Below are 19,850 nucleotides of genomic sequence, written 5' to 3' on the forward strand. Positions count from 1 at the left end.
GATAACTAACAGCTGTTTTTTAGTACACACTGTGGGCGGTGTTGTCGGTTTGCAGTGAAATATCAAAACAATGAATAATTTGGATAGTTCGCTACAAGCGCATAACAAATTGGAAAAAGAAACAACCAATTTGGTGCTGCTGAAGGATCGTGTGGACAAGTATCATGATCTCTCCACGCAAATGTCCAGCATACTCACCATCTTCGAAAAGCGTTTGGGCAACTTGGAGCAAACCATTTTGCCCGTCTACCAGGAGACGGAACAGCTGCAAAAGAGACAACAGAGTGAGTAAATTTTAATATTGCGTTGACAAATTAAGTAAATGTCACGGTTTTCAGATTTGGAGGCCACACTGAACTGCCTGGAGAACGTGCTCTCCCACTATGATGTCTCCCAGGAAGTTTGCCAGCTCATCCATCAGGGTCCCATTGAGGGAAACATTGGCACTTTTTTGGATGCGCTGGCCAAGCTGCGAGCCGCCATGGATTACTTTCTGCACAACAATTCGCAAAGCGTAGAGCTGGAGAATGTCACCAGTTTATTTAATAATGGCTGCGAGGGCCTCAATCAGCATTACAGTATGCTGCTAAAGAAGCACAGCGCACCATTAAAGCCTGTAGAGCTACTGGATCTGATTTATATTGAGGATGATTCATCTAGCGATGAGTTCACATCTTTTCGCCAGCTCTCGCAGAGCACACGCGAAGAGCTCTTCACTATTTCACACTGGCTGGAACAGAATATGCGCGAATACACACACATCTATGCAACGGAACGTGGAGAAGTTGTACTGCGTTCTCTGCAAATGCTGAAGGATCATCAGAAGAGCAGCAGCTGGGGCACAGAGGCTTTGGTGAGTAATGTTGAGTATAAGAGAGTGATTTTTATTACCTTTCAACTCTCTCAATGTGGACCAGTGGGCAACGCTGGCATTTTCGGTTGTAACAGTGTAATGTGTGTGCTCTTTAATATTTGTGTTGGTGCATATTGAACAGTATAAGAGAAGCTGACGTGAAAGACTTGTGACCCGTATGTGTAACCTCTCAACACTCCTGCATTTGGATCGTGCAAACCGAAGAAGAGGTTTGAGAGACCTTGTGACGTGCCAATGCGTTACCTCTCAGCATCGTCTATGTAAACCACATATGCAACTCTGTGCGCCTAACGGCAGTTTTCCAAATAACTTCCGTTGATGGCGACCGTCGAGGCCATAATTAATTTTCGCATTCCAACAACGTCTCGTGTTATATTTGGAAATTTTCTTTTATTTTGTACGTGTTTTTTTCGTGTAAATTTATAACAATTGAAATGGCAGACTTTTGCACACCAAAGGAAGTTTGCCAATTACCGATGAATCGCATGCCCGATATTCACACGCTCTCCGTGGATAGCATCCATGTGCGCTGCTCCACGCCAATCGTGGGAAAATTGCGTTCGCCAAATTTGTCGCCCATCCGCAAGGATAAGCAAATGAAAAGTCCTGCCTCTCCGATGATCTTTGCGAAGCAATTCAATAAACCAACATCACAGCCACAACAATCGACCGCCAATCATATGAAGAATTCTGTCCTGGACGATGATAACAACAATAGCCTGAACAACTTTCTGGATGATTCGAGCGCCAACAATATGGAGACCTCCCTGACCGTGGAGTCGCGTCGTCGCTCCATTCAAGCGGCAAATCATTCCTATGTGCTGAATCATGCCACCAATGTAAAGGAGGTGCTGCTCCTCGTCGGCTTGGAAACGTATCTGGATAAATTCGAAAATTCGCATATTGATCTGTTAGAATTGGTATCCATGAAGCGAGCGGATCTAAAGAATTTAGGCGTGCGCAAAGATGAGGACTGCAATCGTATACTGGAAGCCCTCAAGGAGCTCTAAATAAGCAACAGCTTAGGCTATCGCTGGCTGATATGCTTAGGTTTTATTTATTATTAAAATCAATTTTTATGTTTAATTTATGAAGAATATGTGAAAAATATTTGTATACTAAAAGGTACTTTAAGTCTAGATTGATTGTGCGCTAGACTAAAGATTATATAAATATTTAAACCAGCCTCAAGCTTCCATAATTGTTTTATATCATAAAATAAATTCAATTTCTTGCAAAAGCACAATTTATTTTATTTATTATATATAATTATAAGAAAATCAAATTTTAAGTTTTATTTGCTTGTATCTGTGTGTTAAAAACTCATTCTCTTGCAGCGACCACGTCACAGCGGCCGGCAAAATGAGCCGAAGAAGAACACCTCAGCCAGACTGCAGCAAATGTGCGTAGCCTTTGTAGATACCCTGTAAAAATGCTCAATTCTAACTTTACCTCCCTTCAGCTTCGAGAAAAAGGCCAACAAATTGTATTTGCGTGCCACACAAACGATTGAGCAGTCCACTGGGTTCTCCATTAAGAAAGCCTCCTCGCACTCGGATCATCTTACCTCCGAGGATCTGCTCGATGGCGATCAGGAGTTGGACAAGTATCTGGTCATGTTGTTGGGCCTGCAGCGTCTGCTCAATTGGGAGCGCGCGATCATGCGTGATATCATACCTCAATCGAAGCATAATGAAGTATTTGCCAGACTGGCTTATAATGCTATCGATCTGGTGGTCAAGGATGCCGATGCTATTACTCAGCGCATTTTACGCTGCATTTCACGCAAGGAATGGACTTCAGCGCTGGGCATCTTTTCGGCGCTGAAACGTGTCATCCTACTGCAGCCAGACATTGAGCGCACCTACGATGCAGCACAGCGGGAACAGTTGACCAAAGTGCTTAACAAACTGCAGCAAACGGGCGCTAAGGCATTGGAGCACTTCCTGGACGTGGTCAAGGGCGAATCAAGCACAAATATTGTGGGCCAGAGCAATGTGCCCAAAGATGCGACTGTGCATGAATTGACCTCCAACACAATTTGGTTTATCGAGCATTTGTACGAACACTTCGATGTAATTGGCTCCATACTGGCACAGGATGTGCTATATTCTACGCAGTTGGACACGATTTTAATGAAGAAGGCGCTGCCTGGCGAGGAACGCAACAAAGCGCTGTTGGCTATCTATATAAGTATAATCAGCTAGATCAAGATTCGCTACCTTAGCTCATATAAATTCTTGTTTTTACAGAGAAAGCTTTGGCGGAGCTCAATCTGTCCATCATGAACAAATGCGAGCAATACAATGATCAGGCCACCAAGCATCTCTTCCGTCTAAACAATATACACTATATACTCAAATCGCTGCAGCGCTCCAATCTGATTGATTTGGTCACGCTGGCAGAGCAGGAATGCGAGCATAGCTATTTGGAAATGATACGTGAGCTGAAGACAAGCTACCAGAAGACCTGGTCCAAAATGCTTTCGGGCATTTACTCGCTGGAGGAGCTGCCCAAGCCAGTGGCTGGTAAAGTGAAGGACAAGGATCGCAGCGTGCTCAAGGAGCGATTTTCGGTAAAGGCTAACAATAAGACTGACAGAAGATGAGTTCAATTTTGTAATCTATAACTTATTGCAGAATTTCAACAAGGACTTTGAGGAGGCATGCAAAATACAGCGTGGCATCTCCATACCCGATGTCATCTTACGCGAGGGCATCAAACGCGACAATGTGGAGCACATACTGCCAAACTACAATCGATTCTTTGAGATGTGAGCTACTGCTAAGAATATGCATAAACCATCAGTAAATCGAACCCTCAACTCTCTTCTAGGTACGCTGGCGTGCAGTTCAGCAAGAATCCGGATAAATACGTCAAGTATAGGCCGCATGAGATCAATGCAATGCTTAGCAAGCTCTTCGATGACTCCGCCTAGTGCAAGCCAAGCCCAACCCATAGCATTCCCGCATCTTGTACGTTCGTTCGGCTTTTTAATTCCAACATAATAAATATTGTTTTTTAAAAATATTATACATACAATACGCAATAGACTGTAGCCTAAAAAATATTAAATGCCATGTAAAATTGGAAGAAATCCCCTTTCTTAGTAAAGGAAATTGGTGGATGGCGCCTCGGGTCGTCCACAGGCGCCGTAATGGTGCACAGCCACGGTGCTATTGGTGCGACAATTCTCGATGTCCAGGAAGCAGTCATTCAAATACGTCTTATTGTCGCTGCCACACACCGGCTCAAATTCACGCGGACAGATGCGAGCGCAGCCCTTAAACTGGAAGGCAGCTAGACAGCGCTTCAGTGGCACCACAAACACATGCTTGCCACAGTTCTCCTTACGCATGTGACACTCCGACTTGTAGAACTTGTTGTCCGAGCCGCACACAAAATTCGGTGGCTGCGCATCGCAGTCGGATTCACAGTCAGCGGTCAGGGCGCAATTCTTCAGCGAGACGGGCACCACGCGCAGATTGCAGGTGCGTCGCTTGAATTCGCACATCGAGCCAAAGGTGTTGCCATCGGAGCCACAAACCGGCTGCTGCTCGAGATCAGCACGCGTGCACGCATCACCACAATCCTTAACAGGCGAATTCAGATCCGTGCAGGGTCCAATGTGCGCCAAATTAACGCCGCGTCTGCGCAGGAATATGATCAGAATTGCTTATATAAAAGGCAACTTGAAGTAGGAATCAATACTCACAGACACGTGGCATGGGCCAGCTCACACTCGTTGTTATATGTCTTGGCATCGGTGCCGCACAACTTGTCATTGCGCTTCGAGCTAAAGATCGAGCCAAACAGATTGTTAAAGTCCTTGCAAGGCGGCAGCTGCTTGCAGCGTGTCAAACGGTTCTTGCACTTGTCCATGCTCATCTTCTGAATGGACTTGCGTTGAGGGCTGTAAAGGGAAAAAATCTAATTTTAATCGGCTTAAGCTTTAATTGATTAGCTTGTAAAATACAGAAGCTTTTGTAAGCTCGAATTGAAGCTTACTAAGAATTGTAGTTCATGTAAGGTTTCAATGCGCTTTCAAAGCTTTTTTACTTAGAATTTAAAGCCATTCTTTTTTTAATTACTATGTTAAAGCTTAAGAAGGTGAGCTTCAGGCTCGCTTTCTATTAATGCATTAAAGGAAGCTTAATAAAAGTCTTTAGATAAATGTGTAAACAGTTATCAATGCTATAGGACTTTAAAAGGCTTTGAAAGCTTCTTTCATAGTAATTGAATCATTGAATGTGCTTCTAAAGCTCAATCAGTATTAAATCCTTAACAATTGAGCTTAACCAAACCTAACCTTACATCTTAAGCTTTTCAGTCTTATATATATATTTATATATTTTCAATCAACTCACCCGCAGTTGAGCATCTTCAGTTCGCAGAGGGATGAGTAGATATTGCCATCGCTGCCGCAGACATATTGCGATGTGGCATCTGCCTCCGATTTGGGGCACTCGGTGGGGCATGTCTCCGCCGACTGGCTGCCATGTCGTTCTTGCGGCATGCAGAAGGACAGCGGCACTTCGAACACATGCTTGCCACAATTGGTGGAGCGCATCTTGCAAGGACTGGCATAGAGACGGCCATCCGAGCCGCAAGTGGGCCTTGCCACACGCCAGCAGGACTCGCGGCACATGCGCGTCGATTGGCAGTGCTTGCGGCTGGTCTTGACGACGCCCTGACCACAGGTGTGCAGCTTCATCTCGCACGTGGAGTTGTAGACATTGCCATCGGAGGCACAGATGGGTCCATCCTTCGGCGCACTGTTACAGTCCACGGGACAGGATTCGCGCTGGGCGCTCGTGTTGCTGCAAGGACCCACATGCGAGAGCTTGACAGCCGCCAGGCCCACGCGGCACGACTGAACGCGCAACATGCAGCGATTCAGATAGGTGCGTCCGTCGGTGCCACAAACGGGATCCTTTTCGGTGCTGCAACGATGCTTGCAATCGGAGCCCTTCGAACGCTCGCAGCCATCGCGCACGTCCTTGATCAGGGAGACGCCATTGCGGGAGCAGGTTTTCTTGCGCAGCTCACACAGATTGGCATAGATGAGGCCATCAGTGCCGCAAACGGGCTCCGCGCCCACCGTCAAGCTGGGCGGACAGGAACGTGGACAATTGTTGTTGGCATTCGTGCTGGACGCACTGGCTCTGTGCTGCCGACCCATGGTCAGCTGCTGCTGCTGATCCAGCTCCTCCTGCAGCAGATTCTCCAGTGCCGCAGCCGCTGCACCCGGCGCCTGCATCAACGTGGCCGACAGCTCTGGCTGCGCATCCTGCCGATAGTTGATCAAGAGCGAATCCGGCGCAGCATCCGCGTTTCGATAGCGTATCACAGGCGCTTGTGCCGGCAATTTAATGATCTTAATGGGTGAATCTGTAACGGCGCCTGCAGCGAGACAGGGAGGCAAAGAGAGAGAGAAAGCGTGTGAGAAGAAGAAGAGGAGATTTAAAGTTGCTGTGCGTTAAGTTTGCTTGCGCTCGGCATGCGGAAGAACTGCCACGGGGCATACAAATTACGGATTAGCTGTGAGTGAGCTAAAGCATATTACGCAGTTGCCCCTTTTCCAGTTGCTGCTGTTGCCCGTCGTGTTGCGCACATGTCGTGTCACGCACGTAAGAGCTCCAAGCTGAGTGTGATAATGATTCTGGTGCGAACTGCAACTTTTTTCTTGCTTAAAATCGCTCTACTATGCAATTCTCATAAACTGAAGAACTACCCCAGGTGCTTTGATTAACAATTCTTTTTTTATGATTTACTTTAATTAAATATTTTTAACATAAAAATAAATGAAAAATAAAATGTAAGAATACTACATTTTATTTTATTTTAATTAATTAATTAAATTTTGTTGTTAACCTTTTTCAAATAGCTTTTTATGTTTTATTTCTTATTTTTTTTCATTATTTTTTATTTTCATTTGCTTTTATTACTTTTTTTATTTTATATTTATTTTAATTCTTTTTCTTCTTAGTTTATTTTTTGTTTTATTTTTTATTTTAAGTTTTACTTTTTAATTTTTTTTTTTTTAATAAAATATATAATATATATTTTTTAAATTTGTTATGTATTTTCATTTGTTTTTTTTTTTGTCTTATTTTTACTTCTTGTTTTACTTTTTTGAATACTTTATTATTTACATTTTTTTATGAATTTCAATTACATTTTTAAGCTACCCACACAATTCGTTTTTAATTGCTTCTCCCCAAGACGTCGTGTCACGCGCTCAGCCCCAACTAGCTAACGCTGCCCCGCCCCACCGCTAACGATTATTATCAGTTGACTAATTCCCATATAGCGAATGTGGCTTGCGAGTTAGTTGAGTCGAGCTGAGCTGAGGCAGCTGAGGCGTTCGCAGAGATCCACGCTAACGGCACACAGCCCACACACAAGTTGCAAAAAAAAAAACTATTTAGTACATATCAAATGACCTCCATCTATAATTGCGCTTGCTAATCCCCAAACCAGAGATCGCTGAGACTATCTTAAAAAATGAAAGAAAAAAAAACTGCAAGTGAAATTTTCACAACTAATTGCCTCGCCGGCAACGGCCCGAAAATTTCTGTCCACAGAAGTTGGAGTTGGAGTTGGAGTCGTTCTCTTGGATGCTGGCCTACGTTTGGGCATTGTTTGTAAAGAAAGCGGAGGAAACGGCAGCAGCCAGCAGCCAGCAGACAGCTTAACCAAGTAGAAGAGTAGAAAATCTATTAGCAGCTGCTGCGGCTGCTGCTGCTGCGTTTGCTGCTGCTGCGATTGTTTGCTTGAGATAATTGAACCCACGTTCATTATTTCAATTTGTAGCAGCAGCAGCTGCTGCCGTTGCGTTAAAAAAAAGCGAAAAGATAAACAATAAAAAAGCGAATGCCAAGACTTAATCCAGACGCAGTCGCATTCTCAGCTTATTTAATGGCCACAAGTAGAGAAAATTAAGCGGCGTTAGAAATTAATACAGACATCAGCGGCGCAGAGTGGCGCGCATTCCACATACGAGCAGTGCAGTCACAGTCGCTCTCTGACATCGGCTCCTGCTATCGGATGCCATCAATTGCAACAACAACAACAACAACAACAACAAATCGCATAACGTATAATTTTCAAAAGTGGCAAACAACAACAACAGCAGCAGCAGCAGCCACAGCTCGATGCTAGGCAGGCTCAAGCCGGGACAGCAAAAGCAGACATGATATATGTGTGTGCGTGTGTGTGTGTGTGTGTGTGTGTGTGTCGCTGCTGCCCCCACATATCATGATGCCAGCTGCACAGTGGTGCAAGGCTAAACATAAATGGAATTGCAGAAATGGAAAATGCAAATTCGTTGAGGCGGAAAGTTTGCTTAAATATATGAGAAGTGCATAGAGAGGCGCTGCGTAGCAAGCAAAAGTATAAATAAGTAAATTATGAATTGAAGAAGCAAAGTTAATGTAAATTTAACTCATTTTTACTGAACGTAAGAAGCTGAAACCTTTAGCTTTGCTTTCTTTCCATATCATACAGCACTGTTCTATGTGCTTCTCATATAGAACAGTGCTGTATGATGTGGAAATAATTTTTTTAGTTAGAAATAGTATTTATTTATTAGATAAGCTCAATAACAAAGTAAATAAGAATAGTTTAACTAACCAGAATGAAATATAATTAAACTAATCAAGCCATTTATAGTATCTGAGAAACACATAGAAAAGCACTTTAATAAAATTAAAATTCTTCTAGAAACAAGCCTCTAAATTTTGTTACTTTGCTGTAAACATTTGGTATTGCATGGAATAGTTGGAAAAAGGGAAAGTGTAAAGTAGCGTTGGGAAAGTGTTAGCTTAAGTTATTATTGCCTGAATAAAACCCACACAGAAAAACAATTCACGAAAAGTATAAGATTGAAACTGTACTGAATGAATTTGATACGCTGAGATTTTATATGTCTATACCATATGAGATGCGCATAGAAAAGCGCTGTGAAAAGCAAACCGATTATTTATTATCCATGATTTTTCCATTCCTCACCAACATAAATGGAAGACAACGAACCTAGCATAGTTAAAAGATTCCAAGATAATCTAAAGACTTCAAATGATAAATTTAATAAATAATTAAAGAAAAGATTGCGGATAATTATCCATTAAATGGATCAAGCAATTAAATTTTGAACCGAAGAGAACTCGAGATAGCAAATCAAAGCTCGAAATCACAATTGCATGAGGCCGCCACAACTTAGTCATCATCAGCTCAAATTGATGATAACTGGAAAACAATGTCGTGATCTCTGCAGAACAGAAGAAGAGAATTTTTGATTTCAATTAAATGACGAACGTGTCGAACCAGAGGCAAAACGCTTTCAGCAATTGCCACCGAGCAGCGGGTCAAACTCTTTAATGATGACCTCATAAGGCAATCAAACCAAATTGTTGGCTGCACTCCACGCACACACACAGACACACATGCACAGAGAGTGAGTGAGCATTTTGAGCCCAGTTTGAACCACTGTAAACCCCAACCGCTGGGGTTCGAGTCTCTGCTGTGTTTAATGAATTTATTTGAATGTTGGACAAATTGTGCACGACGGGCAAAATTTACGAGCCTTTACTTTTACGCTGTACGTTCTGTTCGAGTGGGCACTGTAAGGGGCCACGGGGGATCGTGGGCACATGCCACAAGGCGAGGAGTTGGGGGCAGGGGCTCCAACTCTCTGATGTGTGTCAGTTTTACATTCACTTTGTACTCGTACCTTAGATATTAATTGCTGCCGCTGCTGAAGACAACAGTGAAGACAATGTTGGCCTTTCTACTACGAGCCTAACCCCCCGCAAGGCCCAGCTTACAGTTAGTTAGCTTAAATGTACAGTAAGCGCTTGCATATGAGTACTTTAAGAAAAAAATATAATTTAAAAAGATTAATTTGAAGCTTATGAAATTGTAGTCTGAACGTCGTTTTTAGTAAATGTTTACTGTACAATACTTACATAAAAATAAATTTTAAATTATATTTATTTATGCCAACTTTAGGCTATATTACTTGTTTTTATATTTACTTTAATTCTACCTGACCAAAAACAAACGAGTTGCATTTAGCCAGCATTCACTGTATTACGCTATATGACTTACCATTAGTGAGCATTGCCGTTAACATGCATGTTAGCAGTGCGCCAAACAGCTGGCACTGGAACTTTAGCCTAAAGCGAGTCTGGAACGGGCACATCATTTTCACTGTCGACTGCACTTTCCTGGCCTAGCCTAAACGTAGCAAAGGAAGACGAAGTGCGAGACGAAGACGAAGTCGTGCGTGTGTGAGTATGCTTTATTTGCTTGTGTGTGTATATGCGTGACTACGACGCTTTCGCTCGTTAACAATTGAAATAGAAGCAGTTGCTATTGTTGTTGCTGCGAGTGCGACTGCTGCTGCGACTGCGACTACTTCTCAAGTTCAATACCAGCTATGCGACGGCGTGCAAAGATCACGGCGCACACGACTTCGAAGAAAGTTTTGAACAGTAGCTGTAGGCAGCGCCTGTGCAAGAGAACTGCTGCAAGCTGCCAGCTGTGGCCGAAGCTGAAGCTCTGCGACGCGGCTAAAGCTCAAATTAACGGTTTTTAGCGGTTAGCGTTTAGCTCATTTGGTTTGTTCTGTGGACCTGCGTTAATTCGGTTGCCTATTAAGCATTAAAGCGAGGCTTGCGGTAATTACGCAAAGAGCTCTATATAATCTGCTGGTAACTCGTCTCGCTTTGACCTCTCGCACAATGTGGCATAATTTCTTTTTTATCGCCCTGCCTTTTAGTTGTTTTCTTATCTGTTCCTTTATTTTTTTATTTTTTTTTTTGTATTTTTTGTTTGTTATTTTTTTGCACGTTGCTTTAATTCGATTTCAATTACGACTGTGTGCCTTTTGAAGTTTACCACAGTTACCGTTTGTTCAGTCAGTTCGTTCGTTCGTTCGTTCTTCTTCTTCCTTTGCTTCTTTTATGCTTTGCTCTTTTATTATAGCTGTATGCACACAAAATATCTTTTGATAGTCTCTTGCGGGGCGGGCACTCGAGTTCAGTTCTTTTCTTCAGTGTAGTTCGTTACTCTTTAACCGTAACCGTTTGAATTTGATTTTTTTGATGCGCGCTCGTTGAGTTTCGCATGCGAAGTGATTCGCTGTGATGCTGTTCCGTGCGCAGTCGACGTTCGGCGTTGACGTTGACGTTGACGTTGGACGTTACAGCGGCTGCATTATTTATTGTTGTTGGCTGCCGCTGGACTGCTGCGTTTTCAATGAATGAACACACACATGCGCAACTTAGGCTCGCAAACACACACAACCGAACCGCGCGTTCGCCTTTTTACACATTCATAAAATTATAGGCTCTGATTGTTGTAGTTGTTGTCGTTGTCGTTGGTGTTATTGCAGCTCCAGCTCCAATTTGATTGTTGGCGACAAAAATCTTAGTTGTTGCGACTGCGCCGTCGTACCGAACGACACGAGAGAAAGGTTTGAATGACACTCACACTCGAATTTGCAATGCCATTTATATGAGTGAAAGGCAGTCGCAGCGCAGCCGCAGCGCAGCTGGCGTTAGTTGGGCGCCGCACAGTGGGTAGCTGATAGTACCTAAGTGAAAATTGTGGAAGATGTTTTATTTATAAAAAAAATAAAAAAATATAATATTAAAATAATAATACAAAAAAAATATATATATATTAAAAACCAACAATAAAATTAAAAACTAAAATTAAAAATTAAAATATATAAAAAAATGTATATATATATATATATATATATATTAAGCAAGAATATAGGTAACATTAAAAGTAATTGGATAAAATAATTTAATAAGTAAATAAATAAGAATATATAATATTTAAATAGTAATCTTACTATTTATTTTCACAAAAATTCTAATTTTTAGAATTTTCTGTACAGGAAGCATGAAAATAGACAGATTTTTGCCACTACCTTAGCACACTGTGCGACGCCTTCACAGTGCGGCGCTTTGTTCGCCGTGGCTTTGACTGCGCTTTAGCCATTGATTAAATGGAGTTGTCGGTATTTAAAATAACAACTTGGTCATGTTGTCTAGCAAAAACCTAATCGGTTTTGCGTACAAATTTAATTTGCCAAAAGTGGCAGCAAAATGCAACCAAAAAGGCAAACCGCGCATTTGAAATTATAACACACACATAGACTGAGGCCCGCTAACTGTGCAACTGTGCAGGCGGACAGTGGGACGGACGAGCTGTTGGTTTGTCGCCGTAGAAAGTGCGCACTGAAGCTGGAGTCGGAGTCAGAGTCGATGTCGATGCTTAAAAGCCGCAGACGTTGCTAGCTGGAAGCTGTGTTTATAGACTTGTCGACTTTTAAGCCATAAATTTTACGCCTGAGTGGCGTTGGCGAATAAGGGTCACACACACACACTTATACGCACATATGTATGTACATAAATAGATGAGCTTTGGCGGAGGCTCGCGTGCATAAAGAAAATTTGAGCGCTGCAGCGCAGCAGCTGGCAGAAAAAAGAGGTCAGTAAGTGAATGTTTACAGTTAGCTTTTGGGCAACCAGACAGCCTAAGCGGCATAATGCATCTGACAGCCATGACACAGCAGCCACAGCCGCCCAGAACTAATGCCGCGCAGATCACACCACTTCAAAGACAAAAAAAAACCAAAAATTAATTAAAAGAAAGCCTCGAGTAAAAAAAACCTTTGGCAGCATTGCAATTTCTTTTTGGCCATAACCAAGATTTGATGTCGTGGTTGCCAATAAAAATGGAAAGTGAAAATTGTAGCTGCAATGCCTGCATGCATATTAAAAACAAAAAAGCAAAAACTAAAAAAAGAAGCAAAAAACCTAAAAAAAAGTGTAATAAAGATAGAAGCCAAACGCAAAGCAATAACAACGGCCACGCACCTGTTCTGCAGGTCGTGCGAGTTTTCTTCGACTCTAATCACAGGCTTAGCTAAAAAGCCCGAGTATTATATAAAAAATGATGATAGAGGAGCGCGGAAATTATATGGCAAAATGGTAAAATCAAAAGTGCTTGTTATGAGTGCACTTGTGAAAATGTACCAATTTTAAATTGATGAGCCAGTAGCATGCATAGTTATTTGCCATGATTTTCACTAGTTTCTATTTTTCCTTGCAGTCTTATGCTAATGATCCCGCAAATAGGCAAATCACGTTATCGCGCATTTTCCCTGCCATTTGAAAAAGTAACAGTCTTAATTTATTAAGTCAGCACTGGCTAAGCAAATTTGCGTTATTCTCTGAATTTTGTAACACTGCAAACAGTGTTGCCTTACATACCTATCGATACGGGCCAAAGTATCGATAGTTTTGTTTAACATCGCTACCCACACACATACACATACTGGCACACACATGTACGCACACAGCCACACTCATTGAAAAAGTCAGAGAATTGTGTGGGAAATAAAAATCGTGTATAACTAACTACGAAACGCGCAAATTGTGCAAATGCGGATGCCCAGTGCTAAAGGCAAAGTGAACGTTTTGATAAAATCGGATGCGCTGGCTGTTTGGGCAGCTAAAAATTCATGTTGTCGCTGTAACGCAGCGCACTGAGTGAGTGAGTGAGTGAGTGTGTGTGCGTGTGTGCGTGTGTGCGTGCGCGTGTGTGTGAAGAGTGAAACCTACAACTTTACTCCCCAAACCAACAGCCACACCAACAACAACAACGACGACGACGACAACAACAACGACAGCAGCGCAGCAGTGTTGAGAGAAAAGATGGCGACGAGTCGCACCAGTCGCATACAATCACAACCAAAAATTTTTCCTTCAATCTTTTCGAAATTACATGGAGCAATATCGGAAGCATGCGTCTCGCAGCGCCTATCGACGGACAAGAAGACGCTGGAGAAAACGTGGAAACTGATGGACAAGGTGGTCAAATTGTGCCAACAGCCCAAGATGAATCTAAAAAACAGTCCACCCTTCATATTGGATATACTGCCGGACACGTATCAGAGATTGCGTCTTATCTACTCCAAGAACGAGGATCAAATGCATCTGCTCCATGCCAACGAACATTTCAATGTATTCATCAATAATCTAATGCGTAAATGCAAACAGGCCATAAAACTGTTCAAAGAGGGCAAAGAGAAAATGTTCGATGAGAATTCGCATTATCGTCGCAATTTAACCAAACTGAGTTTGGTCTTTTCCCACATGCTCAGCGAGCTAAAAGCTATATTTCCCAATGGTGTCTTTGCGGGCGATCAGTTTCGAATCACTAAAGCCGATGCAGCCGATTTCTGGAAGAGCAATTTTGGCAACAGGTAACAGCTTCACTAATATCCAACAATTTGTGCGGGCAGTAAACGGCACTGGATTTTGTTCTTATAATTTGTTTAGTACACTGGTGGCTTGGAAAATCTTTCGTCAGGAACTTAATAAGGTGCATCCGATATCATCCGGCCTGGAGGCGATGGCATTGAAGACAACAATCGACTTGACGTGCAACGATTATATATCGAATTTTGAATTCGATGTATTCACGCGACTATTTCAGCCTTGGGTCACATTGCTGCGCAACTGGCAAATACTGGCCGTTACCCATCCCGGCTATGTGGCCTTTCTGACCTACGATGAGGTGAAGGCTCGTCTGCAACGGTACATCCACAAAGCGGGCAGCTATGTCTTTCGTTTATCCTGCACGCGGCTAGGCCAATGGGCCATTGGTTATGTGACGGCCGATGGAGAGATCTTACAAACAATACCCCAAAACAAATCGCTGTGTCAGGCGCTGCTTGATGGGCATCGGTAAGGATCAAGGGAGACAGAGAGAGAGAGAGATACTGATCTATCTCTGGATTAATTATTAATTAATGGATTGCTTAACTATTTATTTAACCTTTAAATATGATTCATAAGTGAATCTCTATGTTATCTATAATTTAGAATCTGTTAATATGAACTGTTTAGCTTAGGATTAGGGCTATGATATTACGGCTGTATGCTCAGTCTAAAGCTGCCTTTAACTCTAATTTATATAATATTAATGAATTTTTGCTTTTTTTCCGTCTCGCCTTTAGCGAGGGCTTTTACTTATATCCCGATGGCCAAGCCTACAATCCCGATTTGTCCTCCGCCGTACAAAGTCCAACAGAGGATCATATAACAGTTACACAAGAGCAATACGAGCTGTACTGTGAAATGGGTAAGTTTGTCAATTTAGCTGCCGCCGACTACCCTAACATAAACAACCCTTGCAGGCAGCACCTTTCAGTTATGCAAAATCTGCGCAGAGAACGATAAGGACATACGCATCGAGCCTTGCGGTCATTTGCTGTGCACGCCCTGTCTCACAGCCTGGCAGGTGGACTCGGAGGGACAGGTAAGCTAGTCGCATCTCAACTGATTCCAAGCTAACTAATATCCATCAATTTGTGCGCTGTAGGGATGTCCGTTTTGTCGTGCCGAAATCAAGGGCACCGAACAGATCGTTGTGGATGCTTTTGATCCGCGCAAGCAACACAATCGCAATGCAACGAATGGCCGACAACTGCAGCAGGACGACGATGATACAGAGGTATAGTTTAGTGCAGCGCTTATCAAAATCAAAACAAAAAAACCATAAGAAAGCCTTTGACGCCTGCCCCGCGCTGCCCGCCTGTGCTGCCTCTCTATCTCTATCTCTCTTATATATACACATAATCTTATTACATATATATATATGTATATCAATTTTAGTTCGTTTATATATACATTTATATATGTATATATATATATATATATATATATATATATATATATATATATATATATATATATATATATATATATATATATATATATATATATATATATATATATACATAGACGTTCTATTTATATATTAAGTTTATTGTTTAGCGATTTTGATTCATACGTAAATTATTAGCCACAATTTTTCATTGCAACTAACAGAGCTGTGCGCACACAAAACGAGAAACGCCAACATTTTGTAGCGTAGTGTTTATTATGTGCATATATATGTATGTGTATATATGCATATGCATATGCATATGCTTGTATTTATTTATTTATGTAGCGTACCGAGCGGAAGTTACTCATCAGTCGCTTATTATTACTATTTTGTTTTATCAACGCTCTCGCTTGTTTCTGTCGGTTTTGTTTGTGCACTCTGTTCTTGTTGATTTGTTTCGTTTTGTTGATTGCTTCTACTTCTTCTTTTTTCTTTCATTCGTTCTACCCTTCTACAAACTAAATTCATTCATTCATTCACGCTCGCTCGCCTCTGTTTATGATTTCATTTGAATCGTATGATGTGTAACAAAGTTCTTGAACAACTATATTATTAAGCAACAACTATGATTTATATATATATATATATACAGCAAAAGCTGTATTTGTATTTCCCCCTAGCACTTGTGCACCTTTTGTAAATACCTTAGCTATTAGTTAAACGAAACGAAACCTGTATTTGCACTCCGTTCTTCTTCCATTTATATACAACAAAAACAAAATATGATCTATTTTCGCACACATTTTAGTTTATGATTTGATACTTCCAAAGATATGTTTAGTTCATCATGAGTGGTTTATAATTTTTTTGTGTTTGTTTTAGTTTTTGCAAATCGGTTTTCATATAGATTATATATATTTGTGTGTGTGTTTTTTGTACGCAGCGCTGCAGCTGCCCTAAGACTGTAATTTATTAATTATAATATTTAAAGGAAAATCAAAATAATAAGGCTAAAAACAAAATGATCAAGGCCAATGCATATGTATGTAAAATTATCATTATCATTAACATTATTGTAATTTTTTACAATTATAATTATTATTATTATTTTTATTGTAGTTAGTTCTTAGTTTGTTAAATGTCACAAGCCTAGGCCAGAATTTATGTAACAAAAAAAAAAAACAAATTTTCAAAGTATTAGCAAAACGAAATTAACATTGTGTGTGAGCGTGTGATCTGTGTATGTATGGGTGTATGTGTGTGTGCCTTTGTTAACTCTTATCATTCATAATTGTTTAAAAAATTTCGGCTCAAGTTTGTTTCCTTAACATTAGGCTTCAGCATACATCGATTTAGCATATTTCAATTAATAATTAATAATTATTTATGTTTTAATTATATATATATATATTTAATATATATGTTATATATATACATATATATATATATATATATATAAGTGCAAGTATATTTTCTTAGATTTAATTTTTGATTTCCTTAAAACAAAAAAAAACTGAACAGCAGAAGAAAAAAAATATATATATGTGTATAAATATTTATAAATATTGGTTTCAATTGTTTCATTTTGTTCTTTGAATTTGTCTACAGTTACTCTTGTTGTTGTTGTTGTTTTTGCTCCTGTTTTTATTTGATATCCTTGTTGCTGTGCATGTCCGAATCAAAACTTTGACTTGCAGCCACGTTTGCTCTAGGGGCATGCCATCTAACCAACCCACTCTAGCCACAATAGACACACAGCCAACCCACCAACCAACAATTGACTACTACAAAACTCCAAACTACTCCTACTCCAGGATATGGGCGACTTCAATATTGCCACAAGTTCGCTGCATGCGCTCAGCACCTCGGCCGCCTCGCAGTCGTCCATGGAGAAGCACAGTCCGCACACGTCGCCGCGGCTGGGCAGACGCAGCACCACGCCCAGCTTGATGGCGGTGCAGAATGATCTGTATGCGGGCGGTGCGGCAACGTTTAGTCTGCCCAGCAGCAGCTGCAACAGCAGCAGTAGCAGCAATAGCAACAGCAACGCCGGCAGCTCCGGCACAACCAACTGCGCGCAACAGCAGCCCCAACCACAACCACAGCCACAGCCGTCGGCACCACCTGCTGCTGCTGTCATCAGCAATGGCAGTGGCAGTGGCAGTGGCAGTGGCAATGGCAATGGCCAAGCATCCACGCAAAAGTCAACGAACCGCATGAGTGCACCACTCATCGGCTCTAGTGTGAACAACTCCACCTACGGGCAGAAGTTGCCGAGCAAAACGGACAGCGGTTCGAGCGGCGACACGGCCTCCATTAGCTCCTATGCCATACTACAGAATCTACAGGATAATGCCAGCTCCAGCTGCACAGTGGCTTCAGCTGCAAGTTGTTCAAATGCTGCTGCTGTTGCTACTGCTGCTGCTGGTGGTGCTGCAGTGGCACCGCCCTTGCCGCCGCGCAAGTCGCCCGGCATGGAGACGCCAGTGAAGCCGAATGCAACGCCCTCGACCAGCAAGAGCATCGACAACATACAGTGCAGCTTGGACAATGTGCCGCCGCAGACAACGGCACCACCCATACCACCGCATGTGAGCAGCAGCGTGGATACCTTGGCCGAGGACTTGATGCGACAGCAGCGCATTGCGAGCAGCACCACATCGCCGGTGCTGTCCCTGCTGGACGAGATGGTGGAGGTGGGGCCAGCTGAGACTATCAGCGGTGTCATCGACACACGTCCGCTAGAAGCGCGAGGCACGTTGCCCAGCAGCAGCACCACCGCCACCATCAACTCCAGCAGCAGCAACAACAACAGCAGCAGCAGCAGCAATTGCAGTGGTGCCCAAGATGCAGCCACTTCGCACTATACGCAATTGTGCACCACCACGACCAGTGCAGCGGCTCTGGCGGCTGCCGCCACGCTGGCCAATGGCAAAAAGACAACGTTAAAGCAGCCAACACCAGCGGCTAGTCCTGGACAGCTGCAGCAACAGCAGCAACCACTGCTCTATGCGAACGTGACGATCAATCAAAAAGACTGCGGCCCCACTGTGCCCTACGAGAATATCAATCTGGAGTATATAGCGCGCCTAATGAATGCCGGCTACTCCAAGGAGAACGCAATCACAGCTCTGGGCATCTCGAGGAACAACATCGAAATGGCTGGCGACATACTGCGCGAGTTTGTCTCCAAGAATAGCGCCTAAGTGCCCGCCCTCTAAACCAACTCCCGCCCTCCGCCAGCTCCCTGTCACCCTCACCTAGTCTCTCTCATACAGTGTGATCCCAGGAGGAGTATTGTTGATGATGTTAATGATGATGATGAAGAAGACGATAATGATGATGATGATGATGATGATATGATGATATGATCCCAGAACAAAGCAAAAGGCAAATGATAATTCATAAGCATAAATTTAAACAGCTCTCATAGCGCGCTCTCTCTCTAACTCTAAGTCTAAACTCTATATAAATTTATATATACATATATATATATATATAAAATTTCTCTAAAACGCTTTACTCCCACACTCACACACACACACATATACAAACTTCATTTAGACTTACGCTACACACACACATACACACGCACACCCATTCTTGGCGTAGCCAGCACAAGCAATTAGGCATTAAAACAAGTCGTTCGTTCTCTTTAAAAATTTAAAATTAATATTTAAAAATATAAAAAATTTAATAAATTTGAAAAAAAAATTATTAAAAAATAATTCGTCAAATTCTCACACTATTTAAAGCAAAAAAAAAAAATTTAAGCACAAACCATTTATATCAAATATAGCTATATATATATTTATATATATATAAGACGTATCTACTTCCTATTAAGTAAAAAAAAAAAAATATATAATATATATATATATATATATATATATATATATATATATATATATATATATATATATATATATATATATATATATATATATATATATATATATATATATATATATATATATATATTTTCTTATATGCAGCTCTAACTGAAACAAATATTTGCCCACCCCGAAAATGAACAAGATATAAATTTTTTATATTTATTATGCGCTCTTCAATTAATAAAAGACAAAAAAAAACATTCATTGACGAAAAGTCATCAATAAAAAATTGCAAACAAATTTTAATTGGTGCATCGGCAATCATTATAAAAACAATTCATAAAAAACACATAAGACAACAAATCCAACATGCCTTTGAAGCCGATCTAGAGATTGGCCCTAAGTTTACTGATTTGATGGAAGAACAAATGAAACACCAATAA

The 19,850-nt window shown here is 41.5% G+C and overlaps 4 protein-coding genes across 6 annotated transcripts; 3 read left to right on the top strand and 1 right to left on the bottom strand.

The window, feature by feature from the left end:
* Positions 1-13: 13 nt before the first annotated feature.
* LOC111601554 (exocyst complex component 7) lies at positions 14-3,956 on the top strand. The gene is made up of 7 exons (XM_030225325.1): positions 14-284; positions 339-853; positions 2,212-2,276; positions 2,337-3,067; positions 3,127-3,449; positions 3,514-3,647; positions 3,710-3,956. Exons 1-7 carry the CDS (start codon positions 71-73, stop codon positions 3,810-3,812), a joined length of 2,085 nt encoding a protein of 694 aa, XP_030081185.1. The 5' UTR covers positions 14-70; the 3' UTR covers positions 3,813-3,956.
* LOC111601555 (protein matrimony) lies at positions 1,168-2,079 on the top strand. Its single transcript, XM_023318197.2, has one exon. The coding sequence runs from the start codon at positions 1,309-1,311 to the stop codon at positions 1,882-1,884; it is 576 nt and encodes a 191-aa protein (XP_023173965.1). The 5' UTR covers positions 1,168-1,308; the 3' UTR covers positions 1,885-2,079.
* LOC111602914 (agrin) lies at positions 3,851-11,105 on the bottom strand. Its single transcript, XM_023320258.2, has 4 exons — positions 9,986-11,105; positions 5,242-6,277; positions 4,590-4,787; positions 3,851-4,524 (listed from the first exon to the last, which is right to left on the bottom strand). The coding sequence occupies exons 1-4, from the start codon at positions 10,080-10,082 to the stop codon at positions 3,981-3,983; spliced, it is 1,875 nt and encodes a 624-aa protein (XP_023176026.1). The 5' UTR covers positions 10,083-11,105; the 3' UTR covers positions 3,851-3,980.
* Positions 11,106-13,220: 2,115 nt separating this feature from the next.
* On the top strand, positions 13,221-18,922 carry LOC111602911 (E3 ubiquitin-protein ligase CBL-B-B). Of its 3 annotated transcripts, none has more exons than XM_023320255.2 (7): positions 13,221-13,454; positions 13,542-14,162; positions 14,239-14,646; positions 14,919-15,043; positions 15,099-15,220; positions 15,284-15,415; positions 17,386-18,922. In XM_023320255.2, exons 2-7 carry the CDS (start codon positions 13,612-13,614, stop codon positions 18,775-18,777), a joined length of 2,730 nt encoding a protein of 909 aa, XP_023176023.2. In that variant the 5' UTR covers positions 13,221-13,454; positions 13,542-13,611; the 3' UTR covers positions 18,778-18,922. The 3 variants fall into 3 exon arrangements, with proteins under 3 accessions (XP_023176023.2, XP_023176022.2, XP_023176021.2); XM_023320254.2 differs by having other exon boundaries at positions 13,221-13,450; XM_023320253.2 differs by having other exon boundaries at positions 13,221-13,446.
* Positions 18,923-19,850: the final 928 nt, after the last annotated feature.

The sequence above is a fragment of the Drosophila hydei genome, unplaced genomic scaffold, assembly GCF_003285905.1.
Source record: "Drosophila hydei strain 15085-1641.00,03,60 unplaced genomic scaffold, DhydRS2 tig00008128-arrow-arrow-pilon, whole genome shotgun sequence".
NCBI lineage: Eukaryota > Metazoa > Arthropoda > Insecta > Diptera > Drosophilidae > Drosophila > Drosophila hydei.